Source organism: Triticum aestivum, chromosome 7D (genome assembly GCF_018294505.1).
Source record: "Triticum aestivum cultivar Chinese Spring chromosome 7D, IWGSC CS RefSeq v2.1, whole genome shotgun sequence".
NCBI lineage: Eukaryota > Viridiplantae > Streptophyta > Magnoliopsida > Poales > Poaceae > Triticum > Triticum aestivum.
The window spans coordinates 38,887,232-38,902,840 of record NC_057814.1 but is presented as its reverse complement, the minus strand read 5'-3'; the positions used below and the strand labels follow the sequence as shown (position 1 = coordinate 38,902,840).

The 15,609-nt window shown below is 47.5% G+C and overlaps 1 protein-coding gene across 1 annotated transcript in view; it reads right to left on the bottom strand.

Annotated features, from left to right (window-relative positions):
- Positions 1–6,300: 6,300 nt before the first annotated feature.
- Positions 6,301–15,609, bottom strand: part of LOC123170719 (2-oxoglutarate-dependent dioxygenase AOP3-like) — a 37,244-nt gene continuing 27,935 nt past the window's right edge. Inside the window, 1 exon segment of the mRNA XM_044588511.1 lies at positions 6,301–6,582. Within this exon segment, the coding sequence (XP_044444446.1) occupies positions 6,301–6,582 (282 nt within the window).

Below are 15,609 nucleotides of genomic sequence, written 5' to 3'. Positions count from 1 at the left end.
GAGCGGGTCGGTTGACATGGGACTCCTCCTTTGCGGACCGTGGGGAAGTATGACGTGAAGGAAACAAGGCGCCGTGGTGAAGATGAGGTGGGTGTCATATGGTTTTAAAGGAGAGAGCTCCAGTGAGAAATGCCCGGCTACGGCGAGAAACCGAGGGGTAAGGGAAGGCTTCAGCAAGAAATGGGAAAGATTGCATCCTGGAGCGAAGTTTTTGCGTTGGGACCGCATGTTGGAGCTAACATGGTGGATAGTCCGAACGAAGTAGGATTTTGAAGAGCCTGATGGGTGCCTGTTTGATGTTCGATCTTAAAGATGACCTTAATTGTTTGTTTGGCACATTTATATGTATTGAAGTCCATAACAACGCACGGGCGTTTTACTAATCTGGTTTTAAAGTTGAGATGGGTTTGTCCCTTTGTCTCTTATTTTGTGCAATTTTGAAAGACCAGGCCGTGGCCCAGTTGCAGCGGGTATATAGTATCGAGGTCACGATGTCTGCACTGTAAGCTGAAGCTGACGTGCTCCATCACGCTATGCTCTGGTCAGATGTACACTGGGTGAGCTATTTTGTACACAAGGTTTTTTCCTTTTGACTAGTTCATTCAAGCTCAAATTGTACATTTTTTCCACGTGTTTGTATAAACCTGGTCAATCTCTCACGAGTTGTGCTACATGATTGGCCGATGTACCCAACTATACCTTGTTTTATGACCAGTGATTTATGGTGTCTTGATTTTCTTTTTTGGAAAGGAGGATGTATCCTGGCATCTGTATCTGGGCGATGCATGCTCCCATTTTATTAATTATTCAAAAAACCATTACAAGGTAATACATCAGCAAGTTTGAAGCCACCATCTTAGCAACACCTGTCGCTACTCCTATCCCCGTGATGAAGGGGTGCTGAATGTCTGAGCCTAATACCAAACAGACATCTCACCAACACCTAACATCTAATGTCGGATGCCCGATCCAAGTCACAATACTTAGACTGGGTTACACAGCGGTCCGGCGCACTTTCAGTGGGCACCTCCTCCATCCATCGATCCATCCTCAGATCAAATACTGACGCATCGACCTTGCCAGGTCTCTCTGCCATCGACGCCACCATGACGCAGACAACGTCGTCCTCCTGCACGAGTCCATCGCCACCCATCGGACGCCGAGTCTCCACTGCGCCACGCCGTCGAGATCCATGTGTAGGATGAAGCACCGCTCCACCACCTACCGATGCCCAACCACCAAGCCATCCACATGACCGTCTAGCCGATGAATGTCTCCAAAGATGATGCCCCCACGGGGGTGACGATGAAGATGTCGCCATCATCCGATCTAGGAAGCCCCTCAACGCCTCCAACGAAGGCTATGACGCCCACAGGCGCCGTCATCAATGGTAGCCTCCTCCAGATCTGAGATTTCGCCCGGAAACAATGGAGCAAGGGACACCCCCGCCATTGCCTCCAACAAGGAAAACGACACCCACGGGCGCCGCCGACAATGGTGGCTTCCTCACCCACTTGAGTAGCTAGGCCAACATCTCCTCCTCCACTTGATCCGCCGTAGGGAAGCCACCGTGAGGCAACACCCACCGATGAGATCCATTTGAACCGACGACGAAGAAAGCCAAAGGAATAGGTGGTCACACCACTGCGTGCAGTGCCGGCCCCAGGAATTGAAGTTAGCCGGGGTGAACATTTAACGTCTAAATTTTTTGTTTGACAAGAAGAGGGACACACAGCAGTGCGTGAAGATTCTGGATCGATTGGATTTGGGGATTTTTTTGCTTGACGAGGAGAGGGACAGGTCGTCTGTTTTGGGCCTGTATACAATGTAGCCCAGTGAGTCTCGGTCCACCGGCCGAACCCTCACGTACCCCTTTGTCCTTCTTCGATCCTTGCCGCATGCACAGAAACAGAGCAGCGCCACCGCCGCTGGCTTTCTCAATATCGACCCTCCGCCGCCGGCGACCCGGGGCGGCCGCCCCAACTTGCCCCAATGGTGGGTCCGCCACTGGCTGCGTGACCGGCGCCATGGCCACACACACATCTTCCCGAGACACCCGGTCGAGATCCACCGTCAAAGCCACGCCTCCAAGCCGCGACGGAGGGATGCCCCCCACCGCTAGCATCCCCCGCACGGGCTTTGCCCAGCTGGGATCTGGCGGCGACGGGACGGAAGGCGGAGGGGAGGGGAGGTGGATGGGAGGTGGAGGGGATCGGGAGGGATCTGGAGGGGAGGGGAGGCAGACGAGAGGCGGAGGGGATCGGGACTGGAGACGGATGATACGATATCCTTATGGTCAGGATTTTTTTTATGTATTTGATGCTTAGACTAATACTCCATCTGTTTCTAAATATTTGTCTTTCTAGAGATTTCAACAAGTGACTACATATGAAGCAAAATGAATGAATCTACACTCTAAAATATGTTTATATACATCGATATGTGGTAGTCCATTTGAAATCTTTAAAAGGACAAATATTTAGGAATGAAGGGAGTAGTTCATAGTATTTGGTCTCGTTTCCTAATTCTATGGGGTTATGGTTTGGAAGCATGCGACCGATGAGAGCCTATGACATGGCCAATATATGGTTTACTAGGCACAAAGGTGGAGATCAGAAAAATAGCTAGAGAAGCGTACCATAGTGCCAAAACAATGCGGCGGGGCCAGTAAGGCACCATTCATGCCACACATATCCGGTTCATAAATATCAGTCTCTCCGGATCCTCTCAATACCAATTCCATTTTCCTCTAGCAACGATAGGCAGAGATCACCTGCATATCCAGAGAGTGAATAGCGTTGGTCATATTTATATGTGTAGGCTTGAAAGGCACCAGGAACGATTCTACAGCAAGGGGCCATGGTCTGTTAACCATTTTTTCCTATCACACCTCACCATCTATAGAAGAGGGCAATTTTCCTGGATGAGGAGAGAGCTAAGCGTGCCAGTAGCCATTGGTCATGACCCGTACCGTGGTAGCATGACATCCCTGCAGAGTCGGAATCAACAGCGCACGAGAGAGGGCTCGTGTCTCAAGATGAACAACTCGCTGTCCATGAAGGTGAAGGTCGCGGGATGGGGCGGCATGGTGAGCCATTTCCTGTCCTTGGCCTACAACTGGAGGCCTTCCAGCTCATGATGCAAGATCGTCATGATCATACTGTCATCGTGGTGCACCTGCATGGACATGCTGCTCTCCGTGTCCAGCAGGACATGTTAACGGTACAGACCGATGAAATAGCCGAGCGCACACAGTTCCGCGTTCTCGATGTGTCGCCGCATCCTGGACTTCCCCAGACTAGCATGCCTGGCTGTACCCGTCTGTGGACTCCAACCGATCTCGAGGAAGGAGTATGAATATGTGATATGAATATGTGTCCTCTCCTCCATCCCGAGTTGAGCTTCCTAACCTTACACTTGCGCCACCTCCCGCTGTGCTCTCATGTTCCTCGTTCCATGGGCTGCCATACGAGGCCTCTAGTGAGTCTTGTGGCTTGCTTCTCTGATTTGGTGGTTGTCCAAGTCCACCACGTGAACCAGCCAACCCTCCCTACAGCTAGGCTCGTGCTGCTGCACCCAGAGCTGGGCACATCCCCCACGCGTGGGTCGAGCCCTCCCGCTGCATTGCTGCTTGCTGGGCAGACCGCTCCTCCAGCCGCCTCACAACATGGCGTGTTGCTGCTGCTCTCTAGTACAAGACAAGTCGCTTTGTTTGTCCGACAGTACGTCATCTGTACGCCTTCCTTCTTGATGGACTTCAAGCTCCCCGTACGCTTGAGTAGCATCCGTGTTCGCCTTTGCATCAGCATCCACAACAGTTGCACTTTTATATGTTGTTTCTTCATGGACTTCCGATGCTACGCACGCCTTTATTTTCTCTAGGCGCATCGCACAAACACAGCTTCTCCATGGCCGACCGCACACAATGAGCATTGCCTCCGCTCCAGCAAAGATAGCACTTACGTCCGTACCATCCACGTAAACTCCGGAATCAGCCCCCCCCCCCCCCTCCCCCGTGTCTGTAGCGCCGTCACGACTTTCCGAACCATGGTTATGAAGCCGAACTTTTTCTTTCATGAGTGCAACAATTTCTTTAACCACCACTTGAAGAACTGGATTTTTCTCGTCCACGAGTTCACACAACAACATCATGTCACTATCACCTTCCTGAGCCATGAGTGCCTTCTCCTTCGTGGACCTCTTACACTTCGACTTGAAGTGCTCGAGCAGATTACAGTTGTGGCAGTGAATTTTCCTCTTGTCAAACTTTTTTTCTTTGGCTTCTTTGACTGTTTATCGGTGTCCTTTGCGGGATGGTACTTTCCGCCACTACTGGATTCCTTGTCTAAAAAGATCATCGTACCCTTTATTATAAAGAGGTATGAAAAGATCTCATCCGTTGATGTGTTTAGGAGGGTTGTACTGAAGCAAAAGTGTTATTTCTTATTCGGAAAACGAATACAATGTGCACTACAACTCATTTTACCTCAAGGCGCACATCATGCTATAAAACTATTATTATAGGCTCATACATCATCTTGCAAGAAGACGAACTGTAAAATTTCTTTAGACAGACTACAAAGCACAAGCTTATATAGCATTCTGATCTAGTTCTTGATGAAGGTGTTTAGCAAGTCGAAGTTCTTTGGAAAGATCCTGCGGGTGCATCTGGGGTCCCTGATGGGGGCTGGCACCTCGCCGCAGGCGGCCAGGGAGAAGGCCACCATCCGATGGTCTTTGTAGTTGTCGACCGGTGTCACGTTCAGCTTCTCCGGTGGTGACGTGATGATGATTTAGTCCGGGCCTTAATCCACAGTGGCTCCCATCTATAGGGCACATGCCACATGACATGTGACATTAAGCACCAATGGGGAAACAGGAGGCCTAAAATACAAGAATAGTTGACATGTGTATTCTTACCTTCATTATCTCTGACCCAATCGCCTCCGACATAGTCAATATATGGTGTTAGTATGCATAAAGGTGAACATAGCATATGAAAACCGGCTAGAGAAGAGTATCCCATGTGCTAAAATATAGTAGTGGGCCAGCTAGACACCTTCACGTCACCCCGCAAAAAAAAGGACACCTTCATGTCTCCCCAATCGATAAATATCGATCTCTCTAGAGCCTCTCAGTTCTAGTTCCAATTCCCTCTAGCAAGGGTCGACCGACAGAGATCCGTCCATATATCAAGAGAGTGAAAAGTGTTTGCCAAATTTATACAAATTGAATCGCGTAGGTTTGAAAGGCACTGGGAACAAAATATTGGCAACTGGACCATGTCAGCTAACCTGATTTATCTGTACAACCTCACCTAGTGGAGAGGATGGCGGTCGGTCTAGACGGGAAGAGACCTTTGTAGGTACAGTACGAGCAAGCTGAACCCTCTCACCTGATATAGGGTCAGTTTGGTTCCCGTCCTAGGTGTCCGTCGCCTGGCCTGGGGCCTCCCTGAGAGCTGCCTGGCTATTGTTTGGTTGACGTCCTGGTCATGAGGGAGTATGCCTGGCAGGAGAACAAGAGAAAGTAATTAGCCTGGCCTGCAAAACAAGAGAACCTGGTTAGCCTCGGCCAGGCAACCCATTTTGGACGCCTGGGCTTGCCTGGAGCATCAGCCTGGATCGGTAATTATAATGCCTTGTACAATGGTAGGTGCCTATGGAGGTGATTAGAAAGATAAACCGGCTTTTTTGAAGCACCGGTGCCTATTTCTATAGGAGAGACGCCTAATTAAGCGTCTACCCAGTACAAATAAGCACCGGTCCTTAAGAAAAGTCTGGTTTATTTCTCTAAGCACCTTGCATTATACAAGGCGCAAGGCTTAAAACACCAGGCGTCTGGAAAGAACTGAAACAGCTAGACATTAGGAGAACAAGTGAACAACAGCTAATTAGCACTCCCCAGGCTAGGTCGTGAACCAAACACATCGATCCTATACTAGCCTAACCAGGAAACTTTTCATAAATTCTTAGGCACATTCCAGGCATAAAAAATCTCCCAGGCGTGTTGTTCAGGGCACAAACCAAACTAGCCCATAGTCACATCCCGACATGGCGACATCAAAATCAAAATAATTTTGGTTGAAGCTGCGCTTGCTAGAGTATCTGTTTTGGTTGAGCTTCTTGGGCATGAAAATCATTTTGCTCTGTTTTTTTTTTGCTCTGATTTATTGCAGAAGGTAACTGCTGCTGCAGATTCCAACCAACTCTTAACATAGAAATAAGAGAATCTTCGCTAGCCTGTTCCAACTGAGATATGTAGCCGACTTGGGCTTCCTCCTCTGATACCGAACTGTGATCATTCTAGCATGGGAAACGCATCATCCTTGTCCACCCCGCGCCCGCAGAAAGCCTTCAGTGGATCACCGAGTCTGCACCTGTCGGAGTGCCAGAATCTTCTGCATTTGTTGCTCGTACATGCACGGTAGGCCGCAGGGTGGTCTTCGTCCACCAGCTCTTCCATGGCTCCCAGCAGGACACCGTCCTTCCCCCACCACCTGAACAGCACCGACAGGCAATCGCGGTTCCTTGGCGTCCTGACATGGTGGATGCACGGCGTGACCCTCCCATTGGTCACCACCTGTCATGGCGTCAGAATTCGATGAAAACTGTCATAACCACAAAAGAAAGGGCTTGTTGTTCAACCAGTGAGTGGTTCAGCTGGGCTCCCTTGGTGCTGCTAACTGCAATGGGTAAACTAAAGAGAACTCAAGAGTTGATGAGTGAAAGCCATTCTTGCTTTTTCGTCAATTTTTTTCCGTTACAGCTATTTTTGCTGCTGCCAAAGGTAGATCCGGACATACAAGCGGCAAAATCTTATTTAATTTTAGTTGAAAAATCATATTTCCAAGCAGTGTCGGCAAACATTTTGATGGTAGTTGTCAAGCAATTCTTTGTGCAAGGTGCTCTGTTTTACACCATTGATTGGGTTCCTGGTTGCTTCGGTGGGTGGCAATGGTGCCCTACCTTGCAATAATCAATAACACTGCAAGAACAAGATGCGTTGTAGCACTGAGTTGCTTAACCTTCAAACCAAATTAATTTTTAAAATATTCAAATGATTTGAACTACTGCCTAGCGAGCACACGGGCTTGACTTTGCATTAATTCTCGGGGTTCGAGGATGTTTTACCTCTTGTTTTGCTTTCCCTGCGGATCAACCTGTTTATGCCAATGCATTGCAAAAAATACTTAGCGCTCTCTCTCTCTCTCTCTCTCTCTCTCTCTCTCTCTCTCTCTATCTATCTATCTATCTATCTATCTGTGTGTGTGTGTGTTTTGACTACAGGGGCGCTTTGCCTTTCAATAAGATATGCATCCAAATTGAAACAATAGCTTGGAACGATGGGGTGGTGTGCAACATAACACCGAAACCTTCCATGCATAGTAGACTGGTTGTAGGCTTAATCCATTAAAGGCAAAATGTGCATGGTTATAGTAGGGAGTCCGTGGCTGATGAGAGCCTATGATGCAGTAAATAAGTGGTTTTACCCCGCATAATGGTGGTGGTACCAAATCTGAGCTCACTAAAGAAGAATATTGCATATGCTGAAATATAGGTCCACGCAGGGCATGCAATGTGGTGGGACACCGGGCCACCTTGATGTCACCAGTTCCCAACCGATAAATACCAATCTCTTACGCGCCTCTTAGTTCCAGTTTCATTTCCTCAAGCAACGATGTATGAACAGAGACAATCAACACATCTGTAGTAGAAAGCATATTTTGTATGATCACAAGTTGCATAGGATTGAAAGGCACCAAAAAATATTTTACCGCCAAGCAGAAGCTTCCTCTCCCGTCCGTGTACAACAACATGGCCCGGATTATATTATTTCCTTTCACATGGGCATCTTTTGGAATAAAAAGACATCAACCATAGAGTTAACATGTTAACAATAGGTGAAGCAACCTGCTACTTACGTCGGGAAGCCACCTCTACAGGTTATAATATGTTCAACTTGAACGGCGCTTTTAATGAGAGTTGAGGGTTGGTGGTTTGGGGAACTGTTGGCCATGACACATACGGTGTGGTTATTTCTGTTGCGATATGATAGTATCGGGTCGCGATGTCCGCACTGCAAGCTGAAGATGAGGACCTATATCATGCCATCCTGTGTGATGATCATACATGCATTGGTTGAGTTACTTTTTTTCATGGACTGCATGATGTTGAAGCATGCAATGGTTTTTCCCAGTATGGACCATACGCCCATGGGATTAAAGTTCATGCATTTAAAGTTTTTCCACTTGACTAATTCATTGTAGCCTATTTCTTGTTTTGTCCTCGTGATTGTAATAAACATTTTCATGTTCTCGCGTCTTTGTGTGTTGGTATTGTTTAATAAATTCGGTCTATGTGGTTGACTGACGTACCATGTTTTTTCGCCTGTTTGATGAGTGGCGGTTTAGTCGTGTCTCGGTGGAAGATCACGTTATTTTATTTCAATGTGTTCTATGTCTAGAATAAGATTCTAGATGTTTGGCCTGGCTTCCCAATTGTGCCAGCTTATAGTTGGAAGGCATGCAACCAACTTGAGCATATGGTGCAATAAAGATATGGTTTTATCACACATAAAGGTGAATATAAAAAATTAAAACTGGTAAGAGAAGAGCATCCCATGTGCTAACATGGTACTAGAAGCGCACACAAGCAATGTATGGTGGTGGCCAGCATGCACCTTCATGTCACATATACCCCATCGATAAATAGCGGCCTTTCCAGAGTCTCGGCTCCAAGTCCAGTTTCTCTAGCAATGATAAACATAGACCGTCCATATATCCAGAGATTGGAAAGCGCCCGTAATATTTATATAAATTGTGTAGGCTTGAAAGACAACGAGAATTGTTTTACGGCAAAAGGGAAGGTTGTCTTAATTAGTTTTATTTGTCCGACCTCAGGCAATGGAACACACGGCAATTAGCCTCGGTGGAAAGAATATTTACTGTCTAGTAGCTGCGCGAGACAAGTCTAGCCTCGTCTCTAATTTACTCTGTCTGTCTTCTTAGGCAAGGCACACCACATCCCGGCCTGAGGCTAATGAAGCATATGAATATAGGATGACAATATGGCCGATTTGGAGGTGGTTGTGACATACTTGTTAGAACAGGGTTCATGGGCATTCACAATACGCAAAAAATGTTCTGTTTTCATATTCGTTACACATTTTCAAAAGTTCTGGTATTTCAGATTTTATCTCACCTTCATTTCAATTTTTTTTCACAATTTTAGTAAAGTAATATTTGCCAGCTTCAATTTGCTTTTAATAAACTTATCACAAATGCAAATTACAAACATCATTTTGCAATATTGTTTTTACGTAATCCAACTTTTCACTCAATCATTAGTTGACGATTTGTTAAATTTTGTGGAATTTTTTCAAACTCCGCAAACCCAACTGCACATTCCGCTATGTAACATTGATCTTGCACTCTACATCTGGTCATTTTAAAGGTCAGAAAAATTTGGTTGGACTCAGTTGACTGATATCGGACTGGACAGATTCAAAAATGAGGTGCGTATCAAAGGTGCGTTTGTCTCTCCCAAATGGACCCTTCTAGCCTACCGAGCACTCTCCGTTGAACATGATATTTTGTTTTACGACAATGTTCATGACTGGCCAAAACTTCTGCAAGCAGGTGGGAATGCACATGTTAGGCATTCATGCCTGGCTTGAATGACTTTTGACATCATATGCATGTTGCTACATGTTAACGAGAAAATACAAAACTTGTAAAAAGACAAAAAACTTAGCAAGGTGCCTTGAATTGGTCATACAAGGCCATGTAAAAAAAAAGGTCATTTCAAGGATGTTGAGAAACAACATGCTCCCAGACGGAGCATTTTGGCCTACACGAACATCATGCGTTCAATACGTTCCTTTTTCGAACGTCCTTGAAATGACTTCATTTTTTTCAAGCAAGTGGGCATGCCCTCGGTAGGCATCTATGTCAGGTTTGGATGAATTCTGACACCGTTTGCATGTTGCCACACGTTCGGACATTTATCAACCTTTGCTCACAAGGAAAACTCCAGAAAATGCAAAATTGTCGAAAACTCGAACAATTTGGCATGGTTCCTTGAATCGGTCATATGAGGCCATGGAAAAAATTGGGGCATGTAGAAAAACAATGTGCTCTCATGTTATAAAACAACTAAGCTGCTTGCGCCTTGCTGGGCCGGCCCAGTAGCACAAACTCCTGTGACTGGCGTATACTTTCCAGCAACGACCCGGAAGTGGGTACAATTTGTCAAAATATTACTCTTTATATGTTTAGTGGAGAGGGTTGTACCGAAGAGGGGCTTGTTTGAGTATTATATTTCAAGCATTACGTTGAGAGCTATGCTCTTTGTGCTGAGGGAACGCTTCCTCCTTTCCTATAGCTTGCATGCTTAAGATCCTCCTCAAGCAGCAGCATGACATCTAAATCATTGAAGGGTAAATTGTTTCATATTCGTAAAACAAATACTCTGTGCAATAGATTTGATTTTACCAAAAGGCCCATGCACTACAAAACTAATATTATAAACTCATACATCATCTCATGAGAAGACGAAAAAGAGTAAATATTCCCTTAGACCATGGACAGGCTACAAAGTGCAAGCACAATTCGTTGTAGATTTTCCGAGGCTAGTTCTTCACAAAGGTGCTTAGCACGTCTATGTAGTTGGGGAAGGTCTTGTGGGAGGTCCCTGATGGTGACAAGCACCTCGGTGCAGGCCACCAGGGAGAAGGCCATGGCCATCCGGTGGTTGTCATAGGTGTCGATCGCCGTCCCGTTCAGCTTCTTCGATGGCGTGATGATGCATTAGGCCTGGTCTTCCTCGATTGGTGCTCCCAGTCATAGGGCATAGGAACGACAGGTCAAATGAAATGCCGAGGGGTGCAACAGGAAACTTATTGATAAGAACAGAAGGTGCATGTTACTACCTTCGTTAGCTCAGTCCAGATCGCACCCATTCACACGTTTTCCTTCACTCTCCGAGAGGTAACTACAAAACAGAATGAACAAGTCTCAAGACCAAAATTTGCAAAAGAAACCAACAAACATGTAAGAAGGTTATTACTACACAAAATAGCCTATCCCGACACATAATACTTTCCAGTCCTCTATCCCCAACTGGATACGTACTACGGAGTAATCCCTTCATCACGACATCCTCGAAGGAGGAAGCATTCACAGTCATAAGGCACAGGAAAGGAGGATAACACTCGGCCTCTACAGCAAGCGGGGCTTACAACCATGCTTCTTATAATAATCAACAGAGTCTGACAAAATAAATACATGGATCACCCCAAAGCCACCTTTCTGGCAGTCTATGTCTCTACAACAACTAGCTTGAGATGTGCGCTGACCACGCACCAACGCACACCATCTAATCCAGTGGCCTTACCAAGCCACCCGTCGCCGAGCCGAGAGCGCCATCCAGTCTAGCAGACCATCACGACGCACCGCATGCGCATGCTCCAGAATCAACCGCCGCCATCTTCCGATGCACCAACTTCAGGAGAGATCAACGCATTGACCTCGCAAGGCCCTACTGTCGTCGATGCCACCTCGACGCCACCTCGGCGACACCGCCCTGCACTCGTTAAGGTTTTGGTTACCGAATGGTGCATTTTTACCGAGGGGGACCGGTAAACGTGGTTACCACGGTTACCAGCAAATTTCGAGCAAATTTCGAACGAATTTCAAACGAAATTTATAATTGAATTTTGAATTCAAATTCTTTCAAAATGGATATAGATAGCACTTGAACATATATTTATCAGAAAAGAGCAACTAGCTTAGTGGAACGTTGTCTACACATGTGCTGTCAAGCTGCCATACTTTACTATACATTGAGCGTTTGAATTTAAAAAAATTGAAAATTCGATTCTTTTTGCTCGAAATGCCCATTTACCCATGGGGACCGAAATATGCGGTAACCATGGTAAATCTCGAAATTTCGGGCGGTAACCAAAACCCTGGCGCTCGTACATCAAGACACATCCGCACCGTGACTCTGTTGCACCGTGCCGCCGAGAACCACCGTCGTCAATGCAGTAGATCCCACGCTGCTGCGCCTCCTCACGACTCCAGCAAGCAACTGCTTCCAAACGATACCTTCAAGAGGGAGAACGACGCGGAACACGTCGCCATCATCCGATCTAGGAGCCCTAGGTCAAGGGTTTCCCCTTGTAACATCCCAAGCAAGGAGATGATGATTGCAGTGATGATGCCTTCAACAAGGTAACGACGCATAGATACCATCATCCTCCACTACGACCGAAGTAGGAGCTCGGTTTTCGCCGGCAGCCACTTCTCCCCAACTCGCAGTCAGCTGGATCGCCCTCAAGTCGTGCGGATCAGCTCCACGCACCCATCATCCCGCCACCAATGCTTGGCGTCCGATCCCAAGATCCACCACCATCGAGCACCAACTGGACGACAACGACCGGAAAGAGGAGCTCGCAACCACCAAGTCCGGGGCTGCTGCCCCGGTGCCGATGCACAACAAGCACGCCGCACAACCAAACATGCTAGTGTGCCGCCGTCGGAGAGTTGCTAAATGTGCCGACAAGGCGCAGCCCATGCAGCCATTGGTACCAGATTAAGCCCACCCGCCAGCAGCCTTGCAACCATCGTGATGGGCCGCCGCTGACCCGCGGCACCCCCGCCGGAGAAGAGTGAGTACCGCCTCCCCAACTCCAGATCGAAGCTGAAAAGATCCTGCCGCCGCCGCACTGCCAGGACTTTGCCCGGCGAATTCACCATTGGCAACGAGAAGAGGGGAGGGAGGAGGCCGGACTCTAGGAAGGAGACCGCGGGGGGGGGGGGGGGGGCATAGTTTTCTCATCTTGCTGAGTTTCAGTTAGACCATATTCTTATTGTGTAACGTCCTTTGCACTATTTGTATCCTTACCAGGCTTGCATGACACCGAAGCAAAAGCAATGATTTCTCCAAACATGAATTCTGCGCTATTGGAATGAAAGTTCAAGCAACTGAAATTTTCTTCTTGACTAGTTTAATTGATGTTCAAATTGAACATCCGTTGACTAAACACCTCTCCTGGTATAAAAACACAAAACGGATTGGAGGATAATCCCCATTGTAAAGAGAAGACGACACACCTTTACGTAGGGCTTGAAATGTGTGCAAAGTGCTTGTAAAACTCCATTCCTTTTTATTTATACGATCTATTATAGTTTGCTTTTCCATAGCCTACATAGAGTTGTTGGCATCTCAGCCCAAGAAGATAGAGAAGAATCTCATGCGCAGATGTGCATGCCGAGAGCAAGAAGGTCAGTCTTCCTCTTTGCAATTTTATGAATGATAGAAATCAATCCTCACTTGTATTAACTTCATGAGTGAAGAGATACACTTTCCCTCAGTATTGTCACTACTCCTATCAAAATTATATAATTGGACTTTTTTCCCCACTTCCTCCGGGGGATTCAAACATCATATGATGATTCATGCAATGGTACAGTGGATCAATCAATTCAAATCAACAGAACCACTAGGTTGAGTTTTTTTTTTTTTTGCGGGTGCACTAGGTTGAGTTTTGTCCTAACGATTGTACTCCCTCCGTCCCAAAATAAGTGACTCAACTTTGTACTTAGTACAAACTCGAGCCACTTATTTTGGGACTGAGGGAGTATTAAACCTGTTCATGCTCTAGCCTCTTTGTGTGTTGATGTCGTCCACAGAAGCCATGATATGACCGGTGATTTAGCTATGGAGGCGCACCCGATGGGACCTATGTTGTGGCAAATATATGCTTTTACTACCCACAAAGGTGAACATAGAAAATCAAAACTGATTAGACAAGCGAACCCATGTGCTAAGTAGTGCCGGATTAATACAAAAGACATGCAATAGGGTGGGCAAGTGGTGGCACCGACATGTCACCAGAGAGAGAGAGAGAGAGAGAGAGAGAGAGAGAGAGAGGAAAGCATATGTTCTGAATTGTGTAGGTTTGAAAGGCACCAGGAACGATTTCATGATGATGAGGCAAAGTCTGTTAAGCAATTTAGTTCACTAATTTCAGCTGGTAGAGGAGATGGCGATCAGTCTGAACAGGAAGAGACCTTTGCGGGTCAGCAGCCGCGGGAGACAACTACAATCCCCGCAGGATGGGGAAGTGACACTCTCTCACCCAAGATATGCACATCCTGATTTGAGATCGAGATTCGGTCACTTCGACCTGGCAAGTGTCTTCATTGAATCCTATAGCAGGCAGCACTGTATGTGTTGTACATTAGAGAATCAGGTAGCTTGTGTACTGTACATGTGTCTTGTAGCATGGGCACTGTTCATTTTGATCTGGACCATATATTTGTGACCTGACAGTGAACAGCTATCGCCGAGTCACGTTCAGATTTAACTCTTCAAAGTTACTGAATCTCAGTCCCTGGACATGAATTTGCACCTCCGCTTGCTAGAGTACTTATTTTGTCTATGACAGGGACTGTTCATCACTTGTTTTTCTCTCGCGGCGACCGACAGGCCGTCATCCCGCGACGCGCCGCTACTCCCTCCTCCGAGGGACCCTACACCCGCTCCTTTGCGGCGCCGCCGTGCCGCACCAGGGCGTCCCCACCGCCCTCCTCCGGTCACCCCGCCACCACACTCCTCTCCGCCGCCGCCGCCGGCGATTATGTCACGGCAAAGCCCAAGCGACTTGGCGGCGGCGGCCTTCTTCTCGCGTGTCAGCTGCTCAAGATCGTTTCGGAAGTTCCGATCTTGATCTCCTCGATGGTGATGGCAGACAACAACGGCTGCAGCCGCTCAACCTCCTGTTCGGCTACGGATCATGGTGGCGCTCCTGGTCTTGATCTGCATCATGCGGAAGCCCGGGGCGGTGACCCTGGGCTTGGCGGTGGTGGTCATCTTCTCTGTCGGAGGTGGTCGGCCTGAGGCTGGGTTGTCAGATCTCGAGATCCGTTATCTAGTCCCAGCAGCGAGTCAGGGAGACATAGTTGCCGGTGAAAACCGAGCCGATGGCGGGCGATGGTGGCTTTCTGTTCTGTTACCTTGATGAAGGCATTGTCGTGTAACTATTGTTGACCCACTCGTGTTGCTCTGGGGGAAACCCTAGGATATGGTCTTCCTGATCGGACAATGGCGGCACTGTAGTGTCATAAATCTTTTGAGAGCATCATTTGTGGAGCAGCACTGGAAAACAAAGGCAGGAGGTGGAGCGGCTCCGTCTTACGCGGAGGTTCGATGGAGATGTCAAGTCATGCCTGACCGACAGGTGCTATGCTGTGTCATGCCTGTTCGGAAAGTGCTACGCACGACAGATCTTCCAGAGACTTCAAGCTGTGTCCGCTGGTGGTACTTGGCGGCATGGTGCTGCAGTGTATCGGCGGTGACCGGGACGTGCTCAGAAGTTCACACGCCGGGAGGTGGTGCCATTGGGCACCATGGTGGCGTCGACGGATGGCTGGACTAACAAGGATGACGTGGATCTCCTTTCTGAAGATGTGCCTGCGGTTCAATGATGATGGTGGCTTCTAAAACGTCTGCATGTGGTGTACGCTTTAGGTTTATTGTATCGGTTGTAGGTCCTGATACGTTATGTGGATGGATCAGCGACAACGCCGGTTTTAGATATGGG